The 22,122-nt window shown below is 40.9% G+C and overlaps 1 protein-coding gene across 1 annotated transcript in view; it reads right to left on the reverse strand.

The window, feature by feature from the left end:
- astn2 (astrotactin 2) overlaps nt 1-19,952 on the reverse strand; it is a 271,116-nt gene extending 251,164 nt beyond the window's left edge. Inside the window, exon 1 of the mRNA XM_080476263.1 lies at nt 19,514-19,952. Coding sequence (XP_080332389.1) covers nt 19,514-19,922 — 409 coding nt within the window. The 5' untranslated portion in view covers nt 19,923-19,952. The remainder of the gene's footprint in view (nt 1-19,513) is intronic.
- Nucleotides 19,953-22,122: the final 2,170 nt, after the last annotated feature.

Consider the following 22,122-nt stretch of genomic DNA (forward strand, 5'->3'; position numbering starts at 1 on the left):
TTGATGTACTGTCAACCTGTCAACTCTCAAAGTCCAAAACCAATGAATAAAAGTCCCAATGGCTTTCACAATGCTGTCACATCATGAAAGAGGTTTTCTGATTACAATGTCTTCCGTTCAAACTTTGCAAAATCTGCTGCAAAATGGAAACGCATTGAACTTTTTTTTTTTCTTTCCCCCCAGTTATCACTGGGTCACTTGCCTTTATAGGGTTCATTATAAGCCATTAAAAGTCATTGTCGTGATGTGATTTGGAGACATTTAACTTTATGTTGAGAGAGAACATGGCCATTTGTGTGAGGATTTTAATGAGTGACTGTTTTCTTTTTTTTTTTTTTGGATGCTTTACTGTGGTATGCTATGCAATAAAACACAATCTGTTTAACTTTAAATAGATTATGGCCAGAAAACTATTCAAATGGTTTCTGCCAGCTAAACAAGGTTGAGCACTACACCTGGCATGTAACCATGAACCAGTCAGTTTGAACGGCACAAAGGCATTTTCTGCAAATAAAACCTGATAGGCTGCGAGCAGAAATGTGTTCAATGTGTGGAGATTAAAGCCTTAAGACACTCAGATTTTCAGTAGAAAATCCAAGCAAGGCCAACTTCTTATGTGACTTTTAGGAACTTGGACATCAATGACATCAGGCCTGATATACTGTAAATGGATTCAACACAGGTTGAACAAATTCATATCAGGGTCTCTGCGAAATGGTCTCAAACAGGTTGAGAGAATCCAAACAGTGTTAAACTTCCTTTCATATCCATTCATCCTGTCAGACTACAAAGCAAGATTTTTGTTTGTTGACCTTTGAAGAATAGTTTAGAGACTCCACTGTGATTTAGTGAATCATTCATCATTACACTGAAAGGTGTGGTAGCTCATTATAAATCGAAAATGACCCGAAAAGTGTGCACGCCGCTTCCTTGTTTTGCTTCTGTCTGGGAGGCATCGCTGCAATAAAAATCAATGCCATGAAAATATGATGTTTTGATCCCTGCATATTGGATGTTGACTTTTTCTTAAGCCAAGTAACCTTTAACAGTCACCAGATCAATAGGTTGGAAACTAAGAAGACTGTTCAGATCCACACACGAATACCATTAACTAGTCAAAAGATAGAACATTTATTATGAAGACAGCAGAAAACACAGCACTCAAGTGCAATTTGCATTGAGAGAGACAAACATTGGCTCAATCTCAATTAGGTTAAGGAGAGGAGAGCCCGCCTGCGAGCAGCTATCATCCATTAGGAGACTGTAATAATGACATATAAATGTAATTAATATGACTGATGAGAGGCAACATTCTGACAATCATGTGCCTACTTCATCATAATAGTCAGTCTGGCAAATCCCATTAGATCAGAGGATATAATGGTGAAAATGCAAAGGAATAAATCCATCATTTGGGTTGTCAGAGAGTTGATTAATGTTGAACAATCCGGCTCTGACGGCACCGAGTCAGAGGTGTAAACACAAACACTGAATAAGACAGAACATGTGACATAAATAATTTTAAGTAGATGCAATCTCGGAGAAAAGAAAAAAAAAAAAACGGCAAAGATTCGATTTCTAAACGGTTTCATCTTGAGCTCTGCAGTAGTTCATCATATCATGATTCACTCGTTCAGATAGCCCAGATAGTTGTACACATGTATTTTACTTGTGTCATGATCTGTTGGATTTTATTGTGGCCCCCAATATACAAAATTTTATATAACCTTTTGAACCCATAATGAGGTCAATTTACCCATGTGCAAAACGGATGTCACGCTGACGATTGCTGTTGAAAAATCATAAAATTGTCACAAAACCACTAAATGAATGCAATCCATCATTGCCGCCGAATATGTGATGCAGGTGGTAAAGGCCAAGCTGAATAGTAGCCGACTGTATCAAACCATATCTGAACCACTTTTGGTACGGATATGGCAACGTGAGTACTTGCTCATCTGGATGGCAAACGGAGGTGGCCAACAGCGAACATAACAAATATGCCCCTGACAAAGAAAGCCTCACAAAATGGAGACGCGATGGTTACACTATAACTCTAATGCCGCACACACTTCAGGTAACAGATATGAGCGAGAAATTGTGCAACAGTGGTGGGCCAGTTTACCTAAAGATGCAGAACAAGTGATGATACAGAATCTGGATGTGGGCCCAAAGTGGCAGCTGTGGCTCAGTTGGTAGAGTGGTTCATCTTTTAATTCCAAGGTCAGGGGTTTGATCACCAAGCTCCGCCTGTCAGTGTGTTCAAGTGTCCTTGGACGAGACACTGAATCCTAACCTTCTTTTCAATGATGGGCGAACACACCGCATGCAATTTGTCACCATTGGAGTTTGAGTGTACTTGTACATGTGCATTTGTGATTGAAGCAGTTAAAAAAAAAAAAATAATTTTTTAAAGCTTACAAATATTGCAATTGTAATTGGTCCGATGGAAGTAAAGATATGGATATGAAACAGTTGTTACACCCTTAATGTGAGCAGTATTTGGAAACATGAGGTAAAATGTGGCACAACCGACACTAACGAAATGAGAATTTTTAGTGGTCCACACTAAACAAAGCATCTGTGACCTGTTTATGGGGTCAAGTATATGAGCTATAAAGTGTCACGGCCAGGACAAGCCAGTAGTCATTTTGCTATCACTGGATTAAAACTGGCACACATATTCACATCACTGAGAATATGCCACTTCTTGTTGTGAGATGTCCACTAATGGAAACCCAGCCTACACACAGTTATCTTCTATACCGGGGTGAGGAAGACCAGACGCTTTAAAGGAAAGGCCAAAGCTGTTTCTATTTTTTTTGCAGTGGCGACAGTCCTTCCACATATGTCACACTAGGCTGAAGGTCTTCTATGAGTCTGTGTGGTGGTGAGCGCCATCGTCTTCGCTGTTGCACGCTGGGGCAGCAGGATGTGGGTGTGCCAGTGACATGTTGCGGGTGGAGATGGACTCTGCGCAGATGGTGTCAGAGAGGATGATCCGGTCCAAACTGAAGTCCATCCTGAACAATGTCTTTCACCTACTCCTGGTCAACAGCAGGAGCTTTCAGGAGCATTCTTGCTGAGAGGCAAGTGCGCTAACCACCACCCCCAAGCAAACACACCAGAAAAGTTAAGAGACCATCAAATCAGCAACATCATGAGCCGTTTGCTCAAACTACTAAAACAATGCCATCTCCAATAGATGTCTCAGCTGAACATCCAGTATGTCATGAAAGGAATTTCACATTCAGTGCAATCAGACCACGTCTCTTCAACATGTAGTGAATGAGTAATTGCAATCGTTTTTTTATCCCGCGCCAAAGCTTTAAAAAAAATGTTAACACTCAGTGGCTCTCTGTAATTGTGTCTATATGTCAGTAGTTTCAAGTTTAATAAATATGTCAGGGATGGTAATGGCCACTCGCACGTAGGTGAAAGTGAATAACACATGCAACTACACCAGACACTTTCTTATTTTTTTTTCCAAGTATAAAGATATCACACTAAAATGTACAGAATGTCACATCTCCTACACATAAGCACTGTGAGGGTGAGAAGGTTGTCAATGCCGTTGAAAGTAGAGCGTGACATCGCACATTACTCTGGTGAGGTGATGACACACCACACCTGCTTCACGGCAGAAAGATATGGTGCTGAACACTTGATAGACTGAGTGGAAATGGGCTAGAACTGAAAGGCTGGCGTTGGAAGAAAGAAAAAAATAATAATAAATCATTTACAGGGCTGAGAAGTCGCAAACATGATGTATGCATCTCTGAACGTATGATTGAGAATGAAATACTTGTAGTTTGAAAAAGATGCGCCTCATGTCACATATCAGAAGTGAGTATGAGGAGAGGTAAGTCGCATTCAGGTTGGAGTTATACTTTATCAAAGACAAAATATTCCTCCTGACTCAGACATCCACACTTGCAAACCGTACCGAACTGTTGATAGCTGCATTGTGCCGTTCTGAATGGTCCCATTAATTGTGTTTGATGAGCTGCCTCACAAGTTAATAGTGCATTTGTCCTGATTGCGGTCATGTTATGGAACAGTGATCACACTGTTAAAGAAATGGATAGACGGCAAACTATACAGAAAGGAATATATCATGTCCACATATTGGAGTAAAATAAATCATAACTTTGATCAGTTTAAAAAATGTGTCTGGTTCAGCATTTATTAAAATTGGTATAGGGCATGAGGTCTGCATCCTTTCTGGCGAAAAGAGCAGTTCTTTTCCCCAAACTTTCTACCAAATTAAATTCATTGAAAAGACCCCTTTTAATCTTTAATATATAGCTTCGCTTATGCTGCATTGATGGGATTTAAGAAATTCAGTTGAGACTTATAGAGGCAATTCTGCTGTTTAATTTTAGCCGTTTAATACTTTCACTATCACTGTTATTTCCCATTTCTCTCCACCTATCAAACCTACACATAAACCTGTATCATTGGCAGTAAAAGCAAATGAATGTGTCCTTGTTGAATTAAGCCGTCTATTTTTCTTTGTTTGGGCTTATCTATAGTCGGCTTCCCGAGAGGTGCAGTTGGAAAAAATCAACATTTATCACCTGCAGTGAAAGGCTTTGGGCAGGTGTTGCATATTTTATTTGAAAAACTTTTGAACCATCTAATCTAAGTGTCACATTTGTCTCCTCGAGCTACGAGATAAATAAATAAAAAAAAATCTCTTGAAAAGATGGATTTTTTTTATTTTTTGCACAACAACATTTAAATAAGAGAAATATGTTTATTAAGACATAATGTTGCTGCGGTGAGCCATGACAGGAGTGCTGAAGAGCCACGTGCAGCATTCAGAGCCACGAGCTGCAGACCCCTGAACTAATGAGTGACGAATAACCACCTAACAAACGGCTGTCGCTGCTCTTGTGAGATTTGTATTAATTATGTCATTTACAGCTACCCACAGAAAGCAAAATAAACTATTATTCTCACTCCCCCCCCCCCCCCCATTTTTATGTCTCACATAAGATTTTTCATATTGTAGAGCTTGTGCAATCTTTAAAATTAATTAAATAAAAAACAACAATTGAAGAATACTTTCACACTATATTTGAATGCTGCTGCCCGGACCAGCTTCATTTTCACTGGTGGCCTCTGCTGTTGCAGTTATTTGGTCTGTTCTCGGTGGTAGAAACCACCTGCATATCAGCAGCAAAACACCATGTGTGCTCGTCATACCAGCATGAGAAAGTTGGCTGAGAAACAGCAATGATAATATCCTTTTTTTTTTTTTTTTTTTTTTTTTCCCCCAACAAGGAACAGTGTGAAAACACAGGAAGAATTCAGAAAATGAGTTCGGTGAGGAAGAAAACAAACAAACAAAAAAACAATACTGGGGCCAAGCCAGAGTTAACAGGAGATTTTTAGTTAGATTAAAATGAAAAAAAAAATATGAAAAAAACATACACTAATTTTACCGCAGTATAATCGCAAACTTAAACTTCTGAAATCACCATAGCAACAACAAGGCTTTTTCTGAAGTATGCGTCCTTGGTAGGACAGGTCCTTCCAAGTAAGATCTTTCACTGGCAACGCATCTCTAACATCTAAAGAGGAATTAATACAACCGTTTACTGAATGTCTTCTGTCCTGCTGTAGTGGTGAACATCTGCCAGATAGAACACTAACGCTACCTACTGCTGTGCTTGCGTCATGTTATATTTATATTATGTGTGCCCAAGGTTATCGCTCGGTCCCAGGGGTGCATCCTTTGCAGGCTGCAAACGTGGATGCTAAACTCGTCCAATCCTACAACATTACCACTGCAGTGAAATAGATATTTCCAATTCTTACCAAGGATTTCTTTATTCAGAGAACTGTGTATTATTGTTGCATGAGGTGTGTCCTCAGGATTTCTTCATACAATGCGGAGGGCACGGAGAAGGACATGCACTTTTTAAATATGCATACTTGGTAAACCATGGCTCCAAGGTACAGCAGCCCATTACAATTAAATTTAAGAAAGTCTGTTAAAATGTAGAAAGGTGCCTTCAAAAGCTTCTAAGCGACCAGGTCGGGGAACAGCTCATTCTAGCACTCATTCAATGTTTGAGACAGAGTGTGCCTCAGTCATCTGTAAAACTTTTTAAGTATCCCTGAGAAATATTTTTGTTGCAAGCTGTTTTTCTTTTTGAGCCTGCGGTTTAATGAGCTTTCTGGGATGCCATAACACTAAATTTTGTGTTCAAGTGCAGCTTGATCATATAAACACGTACATTTGGAGACTATCTGTGTATCAGAAGCATGTTGTTAACAATGAAAGTAAAAATAAAAATAAAAAAAAAAACTGTTTCAAACAATCCTACTATTGGCACTCAGTTGTCCAAAAGTGTCATCCTTAAAATACCGATTTCAAAGAGTATAAAGAGCGACACAGGCAGTCGCATCTTTCTCCTCTGGCAGTGGATATCAGAGGCAAATCAGAGTCCAGGCCATCACACACATTTATGTTGCTGCCTCTGGGGATCTTGTACACACAGAGATGTGAAAACATTTTACAAAAAGGAGCCAGCAGTCAAATAGCATCGTCCCTCACTTTCTTCCCCTTATTTGTCATGTCAACCAAGGGACAAGGAGCACAAGTAATGTTTATTTTCGAAACCAATTAGTCTGCAGTTTATTCGTCCATTTTTGGATTATTACAAAGACGATAAAATAATATTGCAGACGGGGGTTCCAGCTTTGATTAAAGTTGGAAATGGCTTTGAGACAAAAAAAAAAAAAAGAAAAAAGAATCCTCTGCTTAAAACTGCCCAATCATCAGCCTCCCCAACTCTGTTCATCACTATTACCACGCAAAAAAAAAAAAAAGAAGACCAAAATGACAGAATAGATCTCATCGGACTCTGATCAGGAAAACGCTTCAAAATCTTTATTCTGCCCCCAGAGGACAGAGCTCACATACAGCCGCTTTCATTTGACGTGCAGCCTCGCCTGTTGCCTGATAAATGACTGATCTCACTGTCTCTCCCCTTGTTAGTGTGATGTGTGATTCACTTATTTAAAAGAGGTGCCATTAAACATTGAAACCAGACATGCTACATGTGTTTTTCTGTCGCTCTTTGAATGTGCAATGTTGTGTAACAGATGGGAGGAGAATATGTTCACACAATTTCTTTTTTTTTTCCAATTCTATTTATGAATTTTTTATTTATTTTTTTGTTATCACTGGGTCTATTGCAGGATGGATTCAGTACTATTTGTATATTTGCTAAAGATTTATTCTGTTTGATTTGCAAAGATCCACTTATGGCACTCAATTATAAGAGACAAGCTTTACATACACACTTGAAAACATAAAGTATTCTGTTTAAGTCTCCAAAAACAGAACCGGCCCATGCAGTCGGGATCTTGACTCGACATTTGAAGCTGTGTTATTTTTTGTATTATCAACACATTATGAGTTTGTCTTTCCAATTCTGCAAGTTTTTAGGATCTCATCTGATTTGTATGTCCAGTAGGTCCAACAGATGCTTGAAGTGCCTGAGACCTTGGAGGCCAAATGGTATGTTCCTTAAGTGTCCCTCAAGCATTTTGCAGTGCAAAACAGTTTGGATACAAAAAGAGGTCACAGCTATCAGTAAACACCAGTACCCCCCCCCACACACACACACACCCCACCCCCACCCCACCCTATACACACACACACAAAGTGATTAATCTGACCAGGTCACCTCCATTCAATGCTCTACGGTCCACTTGTCATGTGACTGTGTGCATATTGTACAGATGCTTTAAATGTTCTATAGCATAGCGTTCCCATGATACACCCCCAATAAACCGTAAAATACTGTGTGCTCTTGCACTTTTGCCCTTCATCCTGCACTCCCCCTTTACTAGCCGTATGAACTCCAGTCACTATTCTGGTCGATCAGGCCACATGGGTTAGTTGCCCCCCTCCCTGCATGCACCGATAAGCCTTAGTTCCCTTTGACACTGGCTCCACTTCACTGGCTTTTCTTTTATGAGCCACTTCTTCCTCCTGCATATGGGGAACTCCCCATAAGAGCGAAAGCGTGGAGAAAATCTGGTCCAGGAATCTGGCCATCACAGTTTGCCCTTTGTCAAAGTCACTCGCATCATTACAGTTCCCCCACTTCTCCAGTTCCGAAGACAAAATGTTCACTAGATATAACTCGCCCACTGACAGCTGCTGCTATAATGAGATAATGAGTGTAATTCACTTTACCCGTCACTGGTAATAATGTTATGGCTGATCAGTGCATCTCAACGTGAGATCGAGGCTGAAATAGTTGCATGTTGTTCACCTTGACAATGCTCTCAGCCTGCCCGAAGACTTGTCAACTCCCAGTGACCCCAGGAGAGCATGCTGTGCAGTGTTACACATGGAAGGGTAATAGCCGTTAGATCAGAGCTAATCCAGAACCAGACAAAATACCTGAAAAAATGCACAGTGTGCCATGCTCCGGAATGCCTGAGAGAGATACAGCCATGAAATACCAATGAGCTTCCTCTGGATAAGCATACAATGTGAGAGGCCAAATACCCATTTTTCCTTCAAGGCTTATCAGAGGTGCATGGATGTGCTGAAAAACACCTCTATTGAGAGGAAAAAAAACAAAACAAAAAAAAAAAAACTGCTGCTGCTGTGTGAAGGGAAATATTTCATAAAGCAGATATATTCTAGAATGGTAAATAGAATTTGATGTGAAAACGTTCCATCACTCCAGCCGACAGAACGTTTCCCATCCTTCAGTGCGTATAATGACAGCCTGAAATGTCTTATTAAGCTACAGAGATACATAATGACAAACAACAACAAAGTTAAGATATCATTACAGGCCTTTCTGCAAACTAACCAACCAAATTGATATATGTTCCATTGTCCATTACTCTCTTGTTTTTTTTTTTTTGTTTTTTTTTAAATGTTCCTCATTAAAACTTTTGAAAGGCTACAAAGTCAACAATAGTGCAGCACAGCATAATCCCACCAATTTGGGGTCATATCAAGAATGTTTTATCTTTGAGACTATTGACGATGGGAACCATGTCTTGGTTTTATAATACATCAGTGGGCTAACATTACCCAATCCGAATGCTAAAAGGAAATGTGGTACAACATGTGTTCCTGTGCAGATAAAGCCGGCTCCACCAGGAACTCGGACAGATATGCACGACGGAGCATGAAAAAATAAATAAATAAATAAAAATTGTGGGAGGGAACCCATCAGTTGAGGGGAGATTAATGGTGCGCATTCTTTATCTGAAAGGAAATCTCAGAGATTGTATGGCTCAGAGGGAATGCAAATAGGTACAAACACACCAGCATAGATAAAAGGTTTAAAATCTTTTGTAGGAACCACGGGGATGTGACGGTAGTGAGCTGTGCAGAGCTGGCATGTTTCCAAGGTGCAGAGCAAATTCTGGTGGGAATCAAATTTTATGGGTCTTAAACATCATTGTGACCAGCTTATATGAACAATGACTCTCCTTTTCCTCTTTCAAACACGCACACACCGCTTTTCGTGTTTGCAAAATAAGACTTTTATATGATTCCAATAAATCCATTAACTAGGTTAGTCAAGACTATTTAACTACAATACCTCAGTGATACACTAATCATCTGTATAAGAGCCACGCTATCAGACATATACCATGAAATTGAAGGGGGGGGGGAGGGGTGAAGTGGATCATTTATTGTAGCTAAATATTATGATCGACACAGACTTTTTCAACTGACAAAACATGAAGTGTCGTCTGCAAAAGAAATAACAAATTCAGGATGAATACAGAGATCAGTGAACAATCTGTGTGCACAAGATAAGCAATGGCAAAGAGGAAAAAACTAAATCGACTGACGCTCACACATTGTGAAACTGGGCTTTCACCCTGCCTGTGATCTAGAAATCTAACCTGCCAACCAGTGTTGGGGGGGGGGGGGGGTCATTTACTGGCTTTTTTGGTCTGTTGGGAGTCAGATATGGTGATGCGAGTGAATTTGAGTGAGAGCGGTTCTGGATAACGCTGATACTTTACAGAAAGTTTGATGCCAACCCTCTCCTCTCCACCGCGTTCCCTCGACTCGCGCAGCCTTGTTTTTCGGATTGCAATTTGATGTGCCCACCCATGAACCGTGCCTGGGAGAATGAAAATAATTTAAAGCAATTCAATTTCTTTCAAGGGACAGAACACTTTGTGAAATCAGCCACCCACACCTCACATGACCTGGAAATAATATGAAGCTCTCACCACGAAACACCGACGAAGCCGCAAAGAGAAAATAATGGATTCAAGACACTTTACAGCCAATTACAGGTAAATCTCAGATTTGTATTTGACATTAGCTTATTTAATCCGGACAGAATGCGTTCCTCTTTGTCGCCACGTATGCCACGAATATGCCACCGTGTGCAGAAAAAGACGCAATATTTTCTATATCAAATCAGTTGCATTGATGACAGACTTATCCTTTCATGTGCAGCGAGTTAATTATGCATGGAGACTGCACAAAGTCACATGAAAACGACTTCAGATAAGATGTAAGCAGCACGATGCCGCCCTAAAAACGGCTTCACTTCAGTGTCGCACAGAGAATTGACACAGAGCGGCCTGCAATCGACTGGCCGAGTGTCGGCGGGCAGGTGTGCAGCAGCATTTCCATTTCAACTCGTGTGAAATAAGTTCGCACTTGCACCCAAGTAAGAGGACTGCCCAGGCAAAAGAAATCCCCCCCCCCCCCCCCCCCGCTTTTTGAGCACCCTGATAGCTCTCATAGGAGGATGAACTTCGCATTTCTGAGCCATCCTGTCGCTTCCAAGCAGAAATCCGAAATGTGAGCGCACTCTGCCTCAAGGAGAAAAAGAAAAAAAAAAATCTAAACTAAGACTACTCCGTGTACATGATTACACCGTCTGCTCTCCAAACCTTTTGCTCTGCTCAGGTTTCATTTGGTCTGGTGAGTCAAGAGTGGACTTAATACATCACTGTTGTGTTTATTCATATCTTAATGCTCACTCATGGCCAGCCCATGCAAAACCAAAGGAAAAAAAATGAAAGCAGCGAGTCCCTGTTCATGAACTGCAATACAAAAGCAGCTTTTTTTCTTTTTTAATCATCAAGCTTTTCATTGTGTTTTCAATGTGCACATCAAATCTCTACATTCACATTTGTTTCTGATAGAGCCACTGTGACTGAGAAAGCAAGTGGAATACAATTCAGTGCGTTTCCTCTTTCTGTTGTTATGTCACTTTTGTGACCAAACAACTGTTTTACTCATAAGACATAAAGCATTTCTTTGTTGCAGAGAGATTTGACAATCAATATTTTGACATGAGGATCAATTCATGAAATTAAACGTCTTGGTGGTATACATCAGCATCGATCTGGATAACTATAACACTGCGATACTAGGACAGAAAAATACAAAATTCCAATAAGAATGAATGGCAAAAAAAAAGTGATGGGCTCACTGCAAAACATCTAATGATTAAATAACTGTGGCACAAACTGAGTTTTATTCAAGCAGGTTTGCTAGGAATCTGTACAGTTCATGTAATCAGTATTTATATGAGTAAAGGCTAGACCTCATGTGTCATTCATATAGTACTGGACTATAGTGCCATATTGATAGAAACCTCAATAATATGTAAGCAATTGTAAGTTTTGTCCTGGCACTCAATGTGTCTTCACATCGAGTGTTTGAACCATATATTGCATGTAAATGTATGGGTTATAGCCAAAGTCCCTGGGTCCCCACTGTCTGGCTCACATTACAAAAAGTATTTCACTAAGAGAGCAAATACATTACACAGTTTTTGTCACATGGGGCCTTCTATTATGTGGTGGCGACACACCAAAGGAGCCCAAGGAGCAAAAAGAGCAACTAAATGGAATTGCTTTTATAAATCAGTGTCACATTATGCATTCAGAGCACAGACCAAAAAGCCTCTCTACAGTATACAAGTCGAAAGTTTATGAATCTTTTGGGAATCGGCGTGCAGAATGCTCTCTTGTTAGCTACACTGTCCAGGGTGTTCTTTGATAGTGGTCCAGCTTTACAATTCAAGATAAGCCGTCGTGGGATTACAGAGGTGGGGCAACATAAAATAAGACTGAAAGAAAAAAAAGAAAAAAGAAAAAAGTACAAGTGAAGTTACAAAAAAATGCATGAGGCTGACAAAAAAGCATTCTGCCTCTGGAAATCTATCAAAAGGACACCAAGAAACGAAGTGTTCAAGTTGGACCGGATAAAAAAGAAAAAAATAAGGTATCTTGAATTTTTTATGTTATTGTGTAAATAAATGCAGACTACAGGTCCAGGGTATCCATAAAAAGAGACATTATGGCACGGGTAAGACCCTGGGGTTGTCACAACATCTCTGAGGGCCACTAGAGTCATTCCGGAGACCGTCTGTTAAATGCAAATGGCCACAATGTCCGGTTCAGTATAAACTCCATATATAAATCCCACAAAACAAGCAGGCTGAGCTCATTTCACAGAGCTGTATATAAGAAGTCTGTTTTTTTTGTGTGTGTGTGTTTAGTTAACTAACAATGCTCATGTCTTGTTTTTGAAGAATAAAGAAAGACTAAATATTTTATATACAGTCGCTCACCCTCAAAAGTAGGGCCGACTTTAAATGAGTTATGTGTTTGAATTAAAGAAAAGGAAAAGCTGTAGAATCCTTTCACAAACAATCCCCCCCATAAAATAGGGAACGATTGTGCGTGTTGTTGCTTTGCATAATTCAAATAAAGAGAGCTCTAGCATTCATTAGAGGTATTTACATAAAGTTCTTTGTTCATTCCGTCAAAGATAACCACAGTGCGCCTCTCCGCAATGGTAATGATCAAATTATTATCTGGAGATCAAAGCTGTCCAGCGCCACAAGGCGAGACTCGAGACTCAGGTGGGAAAACAAAGCGTCGCAAAGAGCAACTCTTGCCGAGGACTGCAACTGATGGCACGGGTCATCGAGCGCAGCTCATTCAACCTTCCCATGTCATCACTTAGGTCTGTCAGCATTAAATTAAATATGCCCGGTTCTTCACTCTCCGCTGCTCAAATGAAATTCCCATTGCGCAAAGTGACAGAACTGGTCCGTTTGTTTGTTTTTTTGAAAAGCAGATAAAAGACATTAGTTCTGACCATAAAACCTCATACGTTTCTGTCTCACAGGTGGAAAACAATGTCAGAGCTGCCACTGTTGTCGCAAAAACAACATATCCATCCATTTATCCTTCAGTCCACCTTTTGTATACCATTTATTTAACCTGGGGCCGCCCTGGGCTGGAGTCAATCCCAGAAGACATTTGGTGGTGGTGGTGGTGGTGGGGAAAGGGGGGAAAAAACAGGCCATGGCAGGGTAAACACACACACACACACACACACACACACACACACACACACACCTGCAGGACATGTTGAGTCATCAATCACTCAAGATATCCAATCCAACAAGGATGTCGTTGGACTGTAGGACAAATCTGGAGGAACAGGAAGGATTTTTTCTTTTTTTTTTGTATGCACAAGGAGGAACATCCAAACCCGACATGAAGGGTGACACTGCTTGTGCGCATCCACTAAATCCCCTTGGATACTCTTTCTATAGTTTAACACTTGAAGTGCTGTAACTTCTCAGGTATTTAACAGTTCTGGGTGGTGATTCAAAAAACAATGCCAGAAAAGCTTTCTTTGCAGGAAAAGTCAAGTGTTAATTATAGTCCCACACAAGACTTCAGGTCAGCGGTGTATTAAACTTTGTCACTTCTGTTAACAAGTAAGACTCCCCTAGTGGTACTCGTGTTAAGTCTTAAGTGTACAGAGTCCAGGTTCATACCCCAGTTGCATGAGTAAAAATAAGCCAATGCCCTGTTGTGGTGACCCCGGTAAAATGGCAGCACCCGAATACACAAAGGAATCACACAGACAACTAAATAAATTGTTGATTGAAAGTGGGAGGAGATTTCAGATAAAATCAAGTGATCCTCTGCCGTAAGATTCAGGGTGTAAATTGTGATGGAACGAGGAAGAACCTGAAGGTGATGGACTACACAGCCCAACCAATCAAATTATACAACTTTTCTGATGAATGGGAGAGGAGGGGCAGAGAAGCCTGCCAGCCCTAACAGTTTGATGATCGAAGTCAAATGCGGAGCTCCTTTTTTGTTGTTGTAACCCTGCCATTTTGCAGTACGTGAACAAACGAAAGGCCTCGCCCTGAAAATCTGGGAGAACATTAGATGCGTGTGCCTGTGGCTGGCAAAACAATTCATGCTACAAATGAGAGTGCCTGTAGTCGAGCATTTTTTTCTTTAAATGACAGCCTCTTGTAGTTCTATTACAGATGAAATGATGATAAATAAATCATTTGGTGGCCTCCTGCACAGATCCTTTTTCTGTGGTACACCTAAGCGAATAACACTGAAACCAAAGATGAAAGAAGTGCTATGTTAAATTTTAGAAGTAGAAATAAAGAGCTGTTACAAAAACCTTACATGTCCATCTCAGCGCTCCACTACATGATAACTCCCATCTCTCCCATTGACCTTTGTCCCCTCTTCATCGCTCGTCCTGCAGTGCTAAGCTGTACCCCTGACATATGATTGAGATGTAGTGCAGTGCGTTCATGTTCTGTGCCACAGGGAGCCGAGATCTCTGGTACCTGCCTCCTATTCCGACCCCCCCCCCCACTTTAACACTGTAGCTTTTAATCTCCAATCTCTAAGCAAGCAGGGTTTGCTCGAACTCCAGCTCACAAAGATACAGCAGGGAAGAGAAGAGGAGACGGAGAGAGCAAAAAAAGGGGCCAGTTGACATGCTGGAGTTTGATAAGATTTCTAAAAAATGTGCCCGAGATGAGATGGAAAGTGGAAAGTGTACTGATTTCAGCCAGCGCAATGGACAGAGAGGACAAAGAACGGAGAGACATTCGAATGCTTTCGATTCGGCATTAAGTGCCTGAAGGATTCAAAAAGAGGGGAACTCCTTAATGAGGTGTTTACAGAGTCAGCCATGTTGATATCGATTTCCTCCCAGTTCCACAGCATCACTTAAAATGGGCAAAGAGCATTATTTTGTGTGACAAAGCATCGCGGCGTAGAATGATTTGTAAGCGCTGCAAATCCGAATTAACAAAATATCATGATCGACGCAGTCCAAGGCTGTAGTCCAGTATTTTGACATTGGCATTCCGATCATGTTACAAATCACTGGGGAGAAACAAAAACATGTCAAGAGCCAGATTCAGTGCACAGAATTATACCAACGCGAATAACATCCGTTTGAAGTTTAGTGAGTAATCGCTCATCGTTTGGTCAAATTTCGGCACACACCTGAGAAAACTAAAACAGAAATGAAGGGAGTGGGAAGCAACCCAGTACACCTCCCTCCAATCTGCCCTTTCTGCTCATCCATTCTCCGTGACACTCGTGGTAATAAATCAAAGCTGAGCAGGCAGGCCACAGCGGGAAGGAGACTGCATGCCTCCCCCCCCCCCGTCCCCCATAACCTCTGACGGCGGTTCGACAAAACAATCGGACGTCTGACAGTATCGAGGAAAGAGACAAGCCGGCACTCATTATGGTTTGGATGGCATTTGGCTAATAGGGTATGCCCTCGCATATCTCTGCGGTGCCAATTTCACCATTCCGAATACAATAAAACACGGATTTTGTTATCAAAAGCAGAGAAATTGCAGCTTCTCCGTTGAGATGCATCAATGCAACACACGGGTTGCACTTGATAGGGCAGCACAGCACTAAATATTAACAAGACAGATGGACATTTTGTTGCAATGCTTGGAATTCAACTCAAGTTTTTAATATGTTTTCATCTTGTTTTGCTTGGCCTGGGTGCCCCAAAAAAAAAACACAAATTGCTTCGGTTGTGGCAAAAGATCAAAGTTTGGGTAAAAAAAATAAACATAGAACATAGGTTTCACTCTCGTAATAACAAAACAAGCAAAAGATGCCATGAAGCAGAGTTAAAAGAGACATGAGGACAAAAAATAAATAAATAAAACAAGCAGGTAGGTATCCCATGTGTACTGAGGTGGCAACAACTGTGAACAGATTAAGGTCGCAGGCAGTTTACCCAGTGGTATCAGTCAGTAAAAAGATTAACAATTTTAGTTCCTCCGTGACTTATCCTTCAGTATGAATTAATAAAAAAAATGTAAAAAACAAGGCAGCATTTGTTGTCCTCTTGGTAGAGTTGTTAAGATTTCCTCTTGTTTTGTCACAAGTAGTGACGTTCCCAGGTTTCTGAGAGCTTCAAAATAACATAAAAAGGGCGGAATAGAGTGTTCCCTGCCATCCAGTACAGTCTACACACTATATAGACCTATATAATATTTACTGGGTTGTTAAAAACCAAATGGGTTAAGTTAATAAATGACAAAGGACGACACACATGCTCATGATCTACCCGGCTATTTGGTGAGGCTCTTTTATCAGAATAATGACCTCAAACATTGAACAACAAGCGCGATCAGAACAGGAAAAAGATTCACGGTGTCATTTGATTTACTCATTCTGCCCGACTCGATCAGCAGTGTGTTGTTGGTTTTTTTTTTCTTTATGTAAATTATCACATTTTATTTCACAAGCTAGAATGCAGCCACTGTTGCATGCATCAAGGAATAAAAAGCTGTTAAAAACACCAGCAAGCAGTAAGATGTTTACTATTCGATGCAAATCCCAGTGTTTGCTCCCGTCTAAGGCGCCTGCATAGCAATTCTAACAGTACCAACAATCAATTGTTTACATTGGGTCAAAATAATTCCTGTCTGCACATATTTCCGGGCTTTGTGGTGAAGCTATGACTCACAGTTGGAAATGTAGCTACAGGATCTAGTATTTTGCTAATTTTCTTTTTTCTGTTCAAAAAGGAAAAACCATAAAAGGCAGCCAAGGAGTTTGACAACATAACATGTTCACAAAAGTAAGATTATGAATGCTCAGATAGCATGAAATATGTAAAAACAATTAATGAGTACAGCTTGTTTTGGGGTGTTTGGTGTGCAAGGTTGTCTTTTTAAATATATCAGCTGTGTTTTATTTGTCAATATGGTCAATAATAGAACGTGTAATTATGCTTGCATGCAATTACACAGCCTCAAAATAAAGCTCAGGCTTCACGACAGCAATGTTAATGCTGTTCTTTTGTATGTCTCCGAGTGCTAGAGAGTAAATACAGGGGACATATGGGCGAGGTTAGTGTCTTTCCTAACAGCTGCCTTCATGAGATCTGCAATATCCACTGGCCTAACAAGATCACAAATGGGGAACTGTACAAGAAGACAGACCGTATGAGCATGTTTTATTGGCATTAAGAATCGCAGGCTGCAATGGCTTTTATCATGTCCTAGGAATACCCAATGACAACATCCCCAAAGTTGCAATGAGATGGACTCAAACCGGAAGGACGAAAGAAGCCGAAAACCGCCTGGCGAAGGGCTGGGAGCAAAGAGCTGAAAGAGATGGGTCCATCGTGGGGCGAAGAGCAAGCCAAGTCTCCCGGCAGAATGAAGAGGTTGACTGAGACAGAATTATGTTTGCAAATTTTTGAAAAAAAACTAAACAAAAACACCCTTTAAAAGCTCATTTTTAACATAACGTGATTCATTCGGATACCATGTTTTAAAGCTTTTAAAGTAGCAGGGGCAGAGTGGAGGTGTTGTGGCTACATATTGGGTTCTGCAAGTTCTGCTCAGCCAGATCTGGTGTACCTGGCGGTAAAGCCCCAGGTACACCTGATTTAATGTGTTTAAGGTGGTTGGTGGCTCTAAATTCCTGATAAATATGAGTGTCTGTCTGTGTTTGCTCTGTGAATCCCATTGTTAGCTGTACATGACTCCAGTCCCCCCAAGACCTTAAATTAGGTAAATCAGTGTCGGAGGCTTGACAGAGTTGTTTTTTGGGGGTTTTTTTACAGGCAGAAAAGCTTTAATTTGAAAGAATAGTTGGCAACATTTCGGTTAAAAAAATCGCACATAAACAGTATTCAAAACCTTTTACACGTGGATCTATTAAAGCTCCTGTTTCTACACCACCACCACCACCACAGCATGCAGCCATGCACTGAAAGGGTGAAGCAGCAAATTTGCTAGCTGGCTGACTGGGGAGGACAGAGAGGCCTTTCTCACCAGTCAACGGCTGTCCTTAATGAGAATAGAAAGTGATTTACTGGCTTAATGCTCCAGCCTTCAGCCTGCCTGCTCGCCTTTGCTTCGCACAGCCAGTTCAGTCGGCACTCTTCATACGGGGAATGAAATTGAGACCGGGGAAAAGAGGAGGGAAAAAAAAAAAAAAAAAAGGGAGGATAGCGAGCCACCGTCCAAACTGCAGTAATGAGACATTTTCATGGGTTTCTCAGTAGCCGCGTCGCTGACTTCCGACAAGTCCTGCATCTCTGTATTTTGTCATGGTTTTTAAACTCGATTATTCTTGCCAAACAAGGTACCTGAACTGCCTGAGAACTAAACATACGCCATTGTGCACCTTGGATCTCGTGCAGCTTAAAGCATCTGACACGAAAGACTGTGTCGTATACACTCTGTACATCTACACTTAAAGAGGGCTGTAAAAACAGCTGTGTGGCTCAAACTGCAGCTGGACAAAAAAAAAACAACAAAACAAAAAAAAAACCCAATGAATGTTCATCCTCCACCTGACTTGTGTCACGTAGAGAAAAACACTGACAAAGCAAGGGAAGCAAGTTCTTTTTGTAAGTACTCTTCTCCTCTTACTAAAGCAAATATCTTAACAGGCGGCGCATGGCAGAGACACTCCACTACCATCATGTCCTCTGTGATTATCCAATCACTGATGCTACTCCCAGGATCATTTTAAAGTCACTGACTTCTCACAGAGAACTCCAGCTGACCTGTCAGCGAAAGACCAGCGTTCTGCTGTCGGCACGCCTTCAGTCCGTCGAGGGAATTGTGAATAAACACATCCCTAAAGCCTGCAGTGACCAAATGTTGACAGTGATTCCAACTCCAGCCTCGTGTGTTTCATTCAGTGAAACTTACACCACCAGCAAAAGCATGCCTGCTCTGAATTATGTGCTCAAGTCAGAATAAAAAAAAAAAAAAAAAAAAAAGTAATTTCATGCATATTTGCTGGGCCAAATTGCATTCCTTGATTGGGACTCTGCACTTAGAGTATGCATGAAATTTAAAATCGTAATCATATTTAACCACAAAATAGGGGAGCCTAGTGGAAAGAGGGGCAAAGTTAAAAAAAAAAAAAAAAAAAAAAAAGGAGGAGTGTTGGAAGTTTCTTACACAGAATTAAAAAAAAAAAAAAAAGAAAAAGAAAGCATTTCAGAAGCACATCATGCTGCCTACTTTGAAAGCGTGACACACTGTGATGGAGACAGAACAGGTACATGATTTGGGTGGGGGGTGTAGGAGAGCTGTGAGCACAGCCCAGTGGTCCCTATGCGCACAAATGTGCGGCCAGATTGACTGGTTCTCATCATGGAGGGCAAACACGGTACCACAGCAGTTCTTACCGAGTGTGAAGTAGGGAAGAGCTGTGTTGTCAAGATCATCCATTACGGAAATTCGCCCAGGTAGATCTGTCCTAACGAATAAGAGGAGTCGGGACTCCCCCCCTCCTCCTGCTCCTCCCGCTCCTCCTCCGGTTCCTCCTCCGCCGGCACCACCTGCTCCGGCTGCACCCCCTCCTCCGACCACGTTCCCCGAGGCTGCGCCGGTGAAGCTGAACTCGTTCTCCCGGAGTACCGGCAGGGTGGACACGGTGACGGTTTTCACCTCACACGGCGCCTCCGCGTCGCCCTCCTTGTCCCGCTCCTCGTCGGGCAGCGTCGCCCCTCGGTTGTTCGCCCGCACCGCCGCGGAGCCCGCGAGCAGCAGAGCCGGGAGGAGCACGCCGAGGCGCAGCGCCGATCTGCCCGCCATCCCGCTCCTTGTGTGTGGTTCTCTCGCTTTGAGTGGGGCTCATAAGCTGTCCGTTCACTTATAGTACAGTCGCTGCAAAGGAGTCGCGTCCGTCCAGGAGGCGGCAGCACAGGTGTAGTGAGAAGAATGACATCTCCCGGCTCCTCGCGCATCCATCTGCGCGGGGCTGTGGGACAACAAATCACTCCAACTTCCACAACCACGTGTCCATGTGTCGAAGATGGAGATGAGCTGGCAAATTAGTCATTATGTAGGATTATTTATTCATTCATTTTAGTTTTGTGGGTTTGCTTTAATTGTTCAGTTTAATGTTTTCTTTGCAAACAACAATATTTGCAATAATGGTTTTTTTTTTGTTAAAAGTGCCTCCTCACCTGCATTGTTTGTAAAATAAAATATTTCATTTGTTATGACCTAGAGTGACAACAAACAAGTCGCTTGTCCGTCACAAAGCAAACACAGACTCACACCTAGAAGGGATTTAGAGGCGTAAATTTAACCTCCAATGCAGGGAGTTTTTGAGTGTCTACTGGGAGAACGTGAAAACGGAGCAGAGGAAGCGCCTGTGTTTATTCAAACAGATGAGTATCTAATCGTTAAACCATCCATCTTCTACCGCTTCATTCTGCCAATCCCTGCTAACTATGCTGGGCAAGGACAGGATCCAACCTGGAAAGGTCAACAGTCCATCACAGGACAAAGAGACCGACAACCACACACACTCACGTCCACATCTAAGTGGATTTAGAGCCACCAATTCACCTGGCATGTGTTTGGATTGTAGGAGGAACAGGCACAGGGAGAACATGCAAACAGCACAGAAAGAGCCATGCTGGATTCAAACAGATGACCGTCTTGCGAGTGCTAAACCACTAAACCACTGTGACCTTCTTTTTTTTTTTTTTTTTTTTTCTTAAAGGAGGACACTTCTCAGCTTGGAGATAATTAACCCTTCATTGGACCAGTAACCACATCTGGTCACCTCCAGATTTTTATTGTTCCTTTAAAAAAAAAAAAAGAGGATACAATTTTGATAATAATAATAATTGCAGAATATATCAAAAATTTAGATTTATTTATTTATTTATTTATTTTTCCCAAAAGTAATTCTGTACCATGTCGTAATTGGGATTAAACAATAGGAATATGAAGACATACATCAAAAGTTTTAGCCAATTTGAAAAGGCTTTTCTTTTTTAAGTATAAGCTATGAAACACTGTTTTTCTAAAAACTCGCAAAAAAGAAGGAAGTCAAGATATAAATTTTCTAATACTTCAACGAGGGCCTTACAAAAAGTTAAATTATAAACCAAAGTTTATTCAAAGATGTCTCGTATTTTCAATAAATTAAAATTATGTCTCCTTTGTCTGGATGAAAACTTGTGGCATAACAAAATCATATCTTTCTGTCATCAAAGACACAAATTGTCTTTACAACAATCAATTTGGAAAAAAAATTATGATAGATTTGAAAATACAGCTATTGTTGTGTTGTGTATACATGCTCTATACAGGAAAGGCATTGTCTCTTTTTAGACAACATTTTAAAACCATTTTATGAATAACTGTTCTGTTTCAATAAAAAAAAAAAAAAAAACAGCTTGAGCAAAATATCTTACTTTTTCCCCCCCAGTATAATCATGAAAACAATAAAACAACAGCTTTGCAATGGTCCTTGTTTAAAAAACATTGTGTGGGCAGATTAGAAGCAATACTGCTTCCACAAAAAGGGCATTGCAAATTTCTCCACATGCGAGATAAATAAAGGGATATCTTATCTTATCATGAATTCATAAAATATCCTGGACATTGCTTGAAATGTTGAGATATCCTGCCAGAAGAGAACATTTGGGCACCCTATGAAGCCTGTATGGACGTTAACAGTAAATAAATGTATATATAAATTAGAAAAGTTCAAAAACTTTCCACAGGACTGCTTTTCACAAAATTGGATGGATTTTTTTTATACATATCTATATTCCAGAGAAAGCCAATTAGTTTCCATTATACAGTCAAAATACTACAAACAAACTTTCCAACAAAATGCCGTGTCCTCTCATTCGTACCATTAGTTCAAAAGTCAATCAAAAAATGACTGGTGACGATTAATTGAGGATACACGAGCATGAGAGAGAGCAAGGTCAGATTGTTTGTTTTTTGATTGGATTTTTTGGGTTTCTCTCTTAAAAGCACCTAGAAA

This window comes from Lipophrys pholis (genome assembly GCF_963383615.2).
Source record: "Lipophrys pholis genome assembly, chromosome: 12".
In the NCBI taxonomy this organism is placed as follows: domain Eukaryota; kingdom Metazoa; phylum Chordata; class Actinopteri; order Blenniiformes; family Blenniidae; genus Lipophrys; species Lipophrys pholis.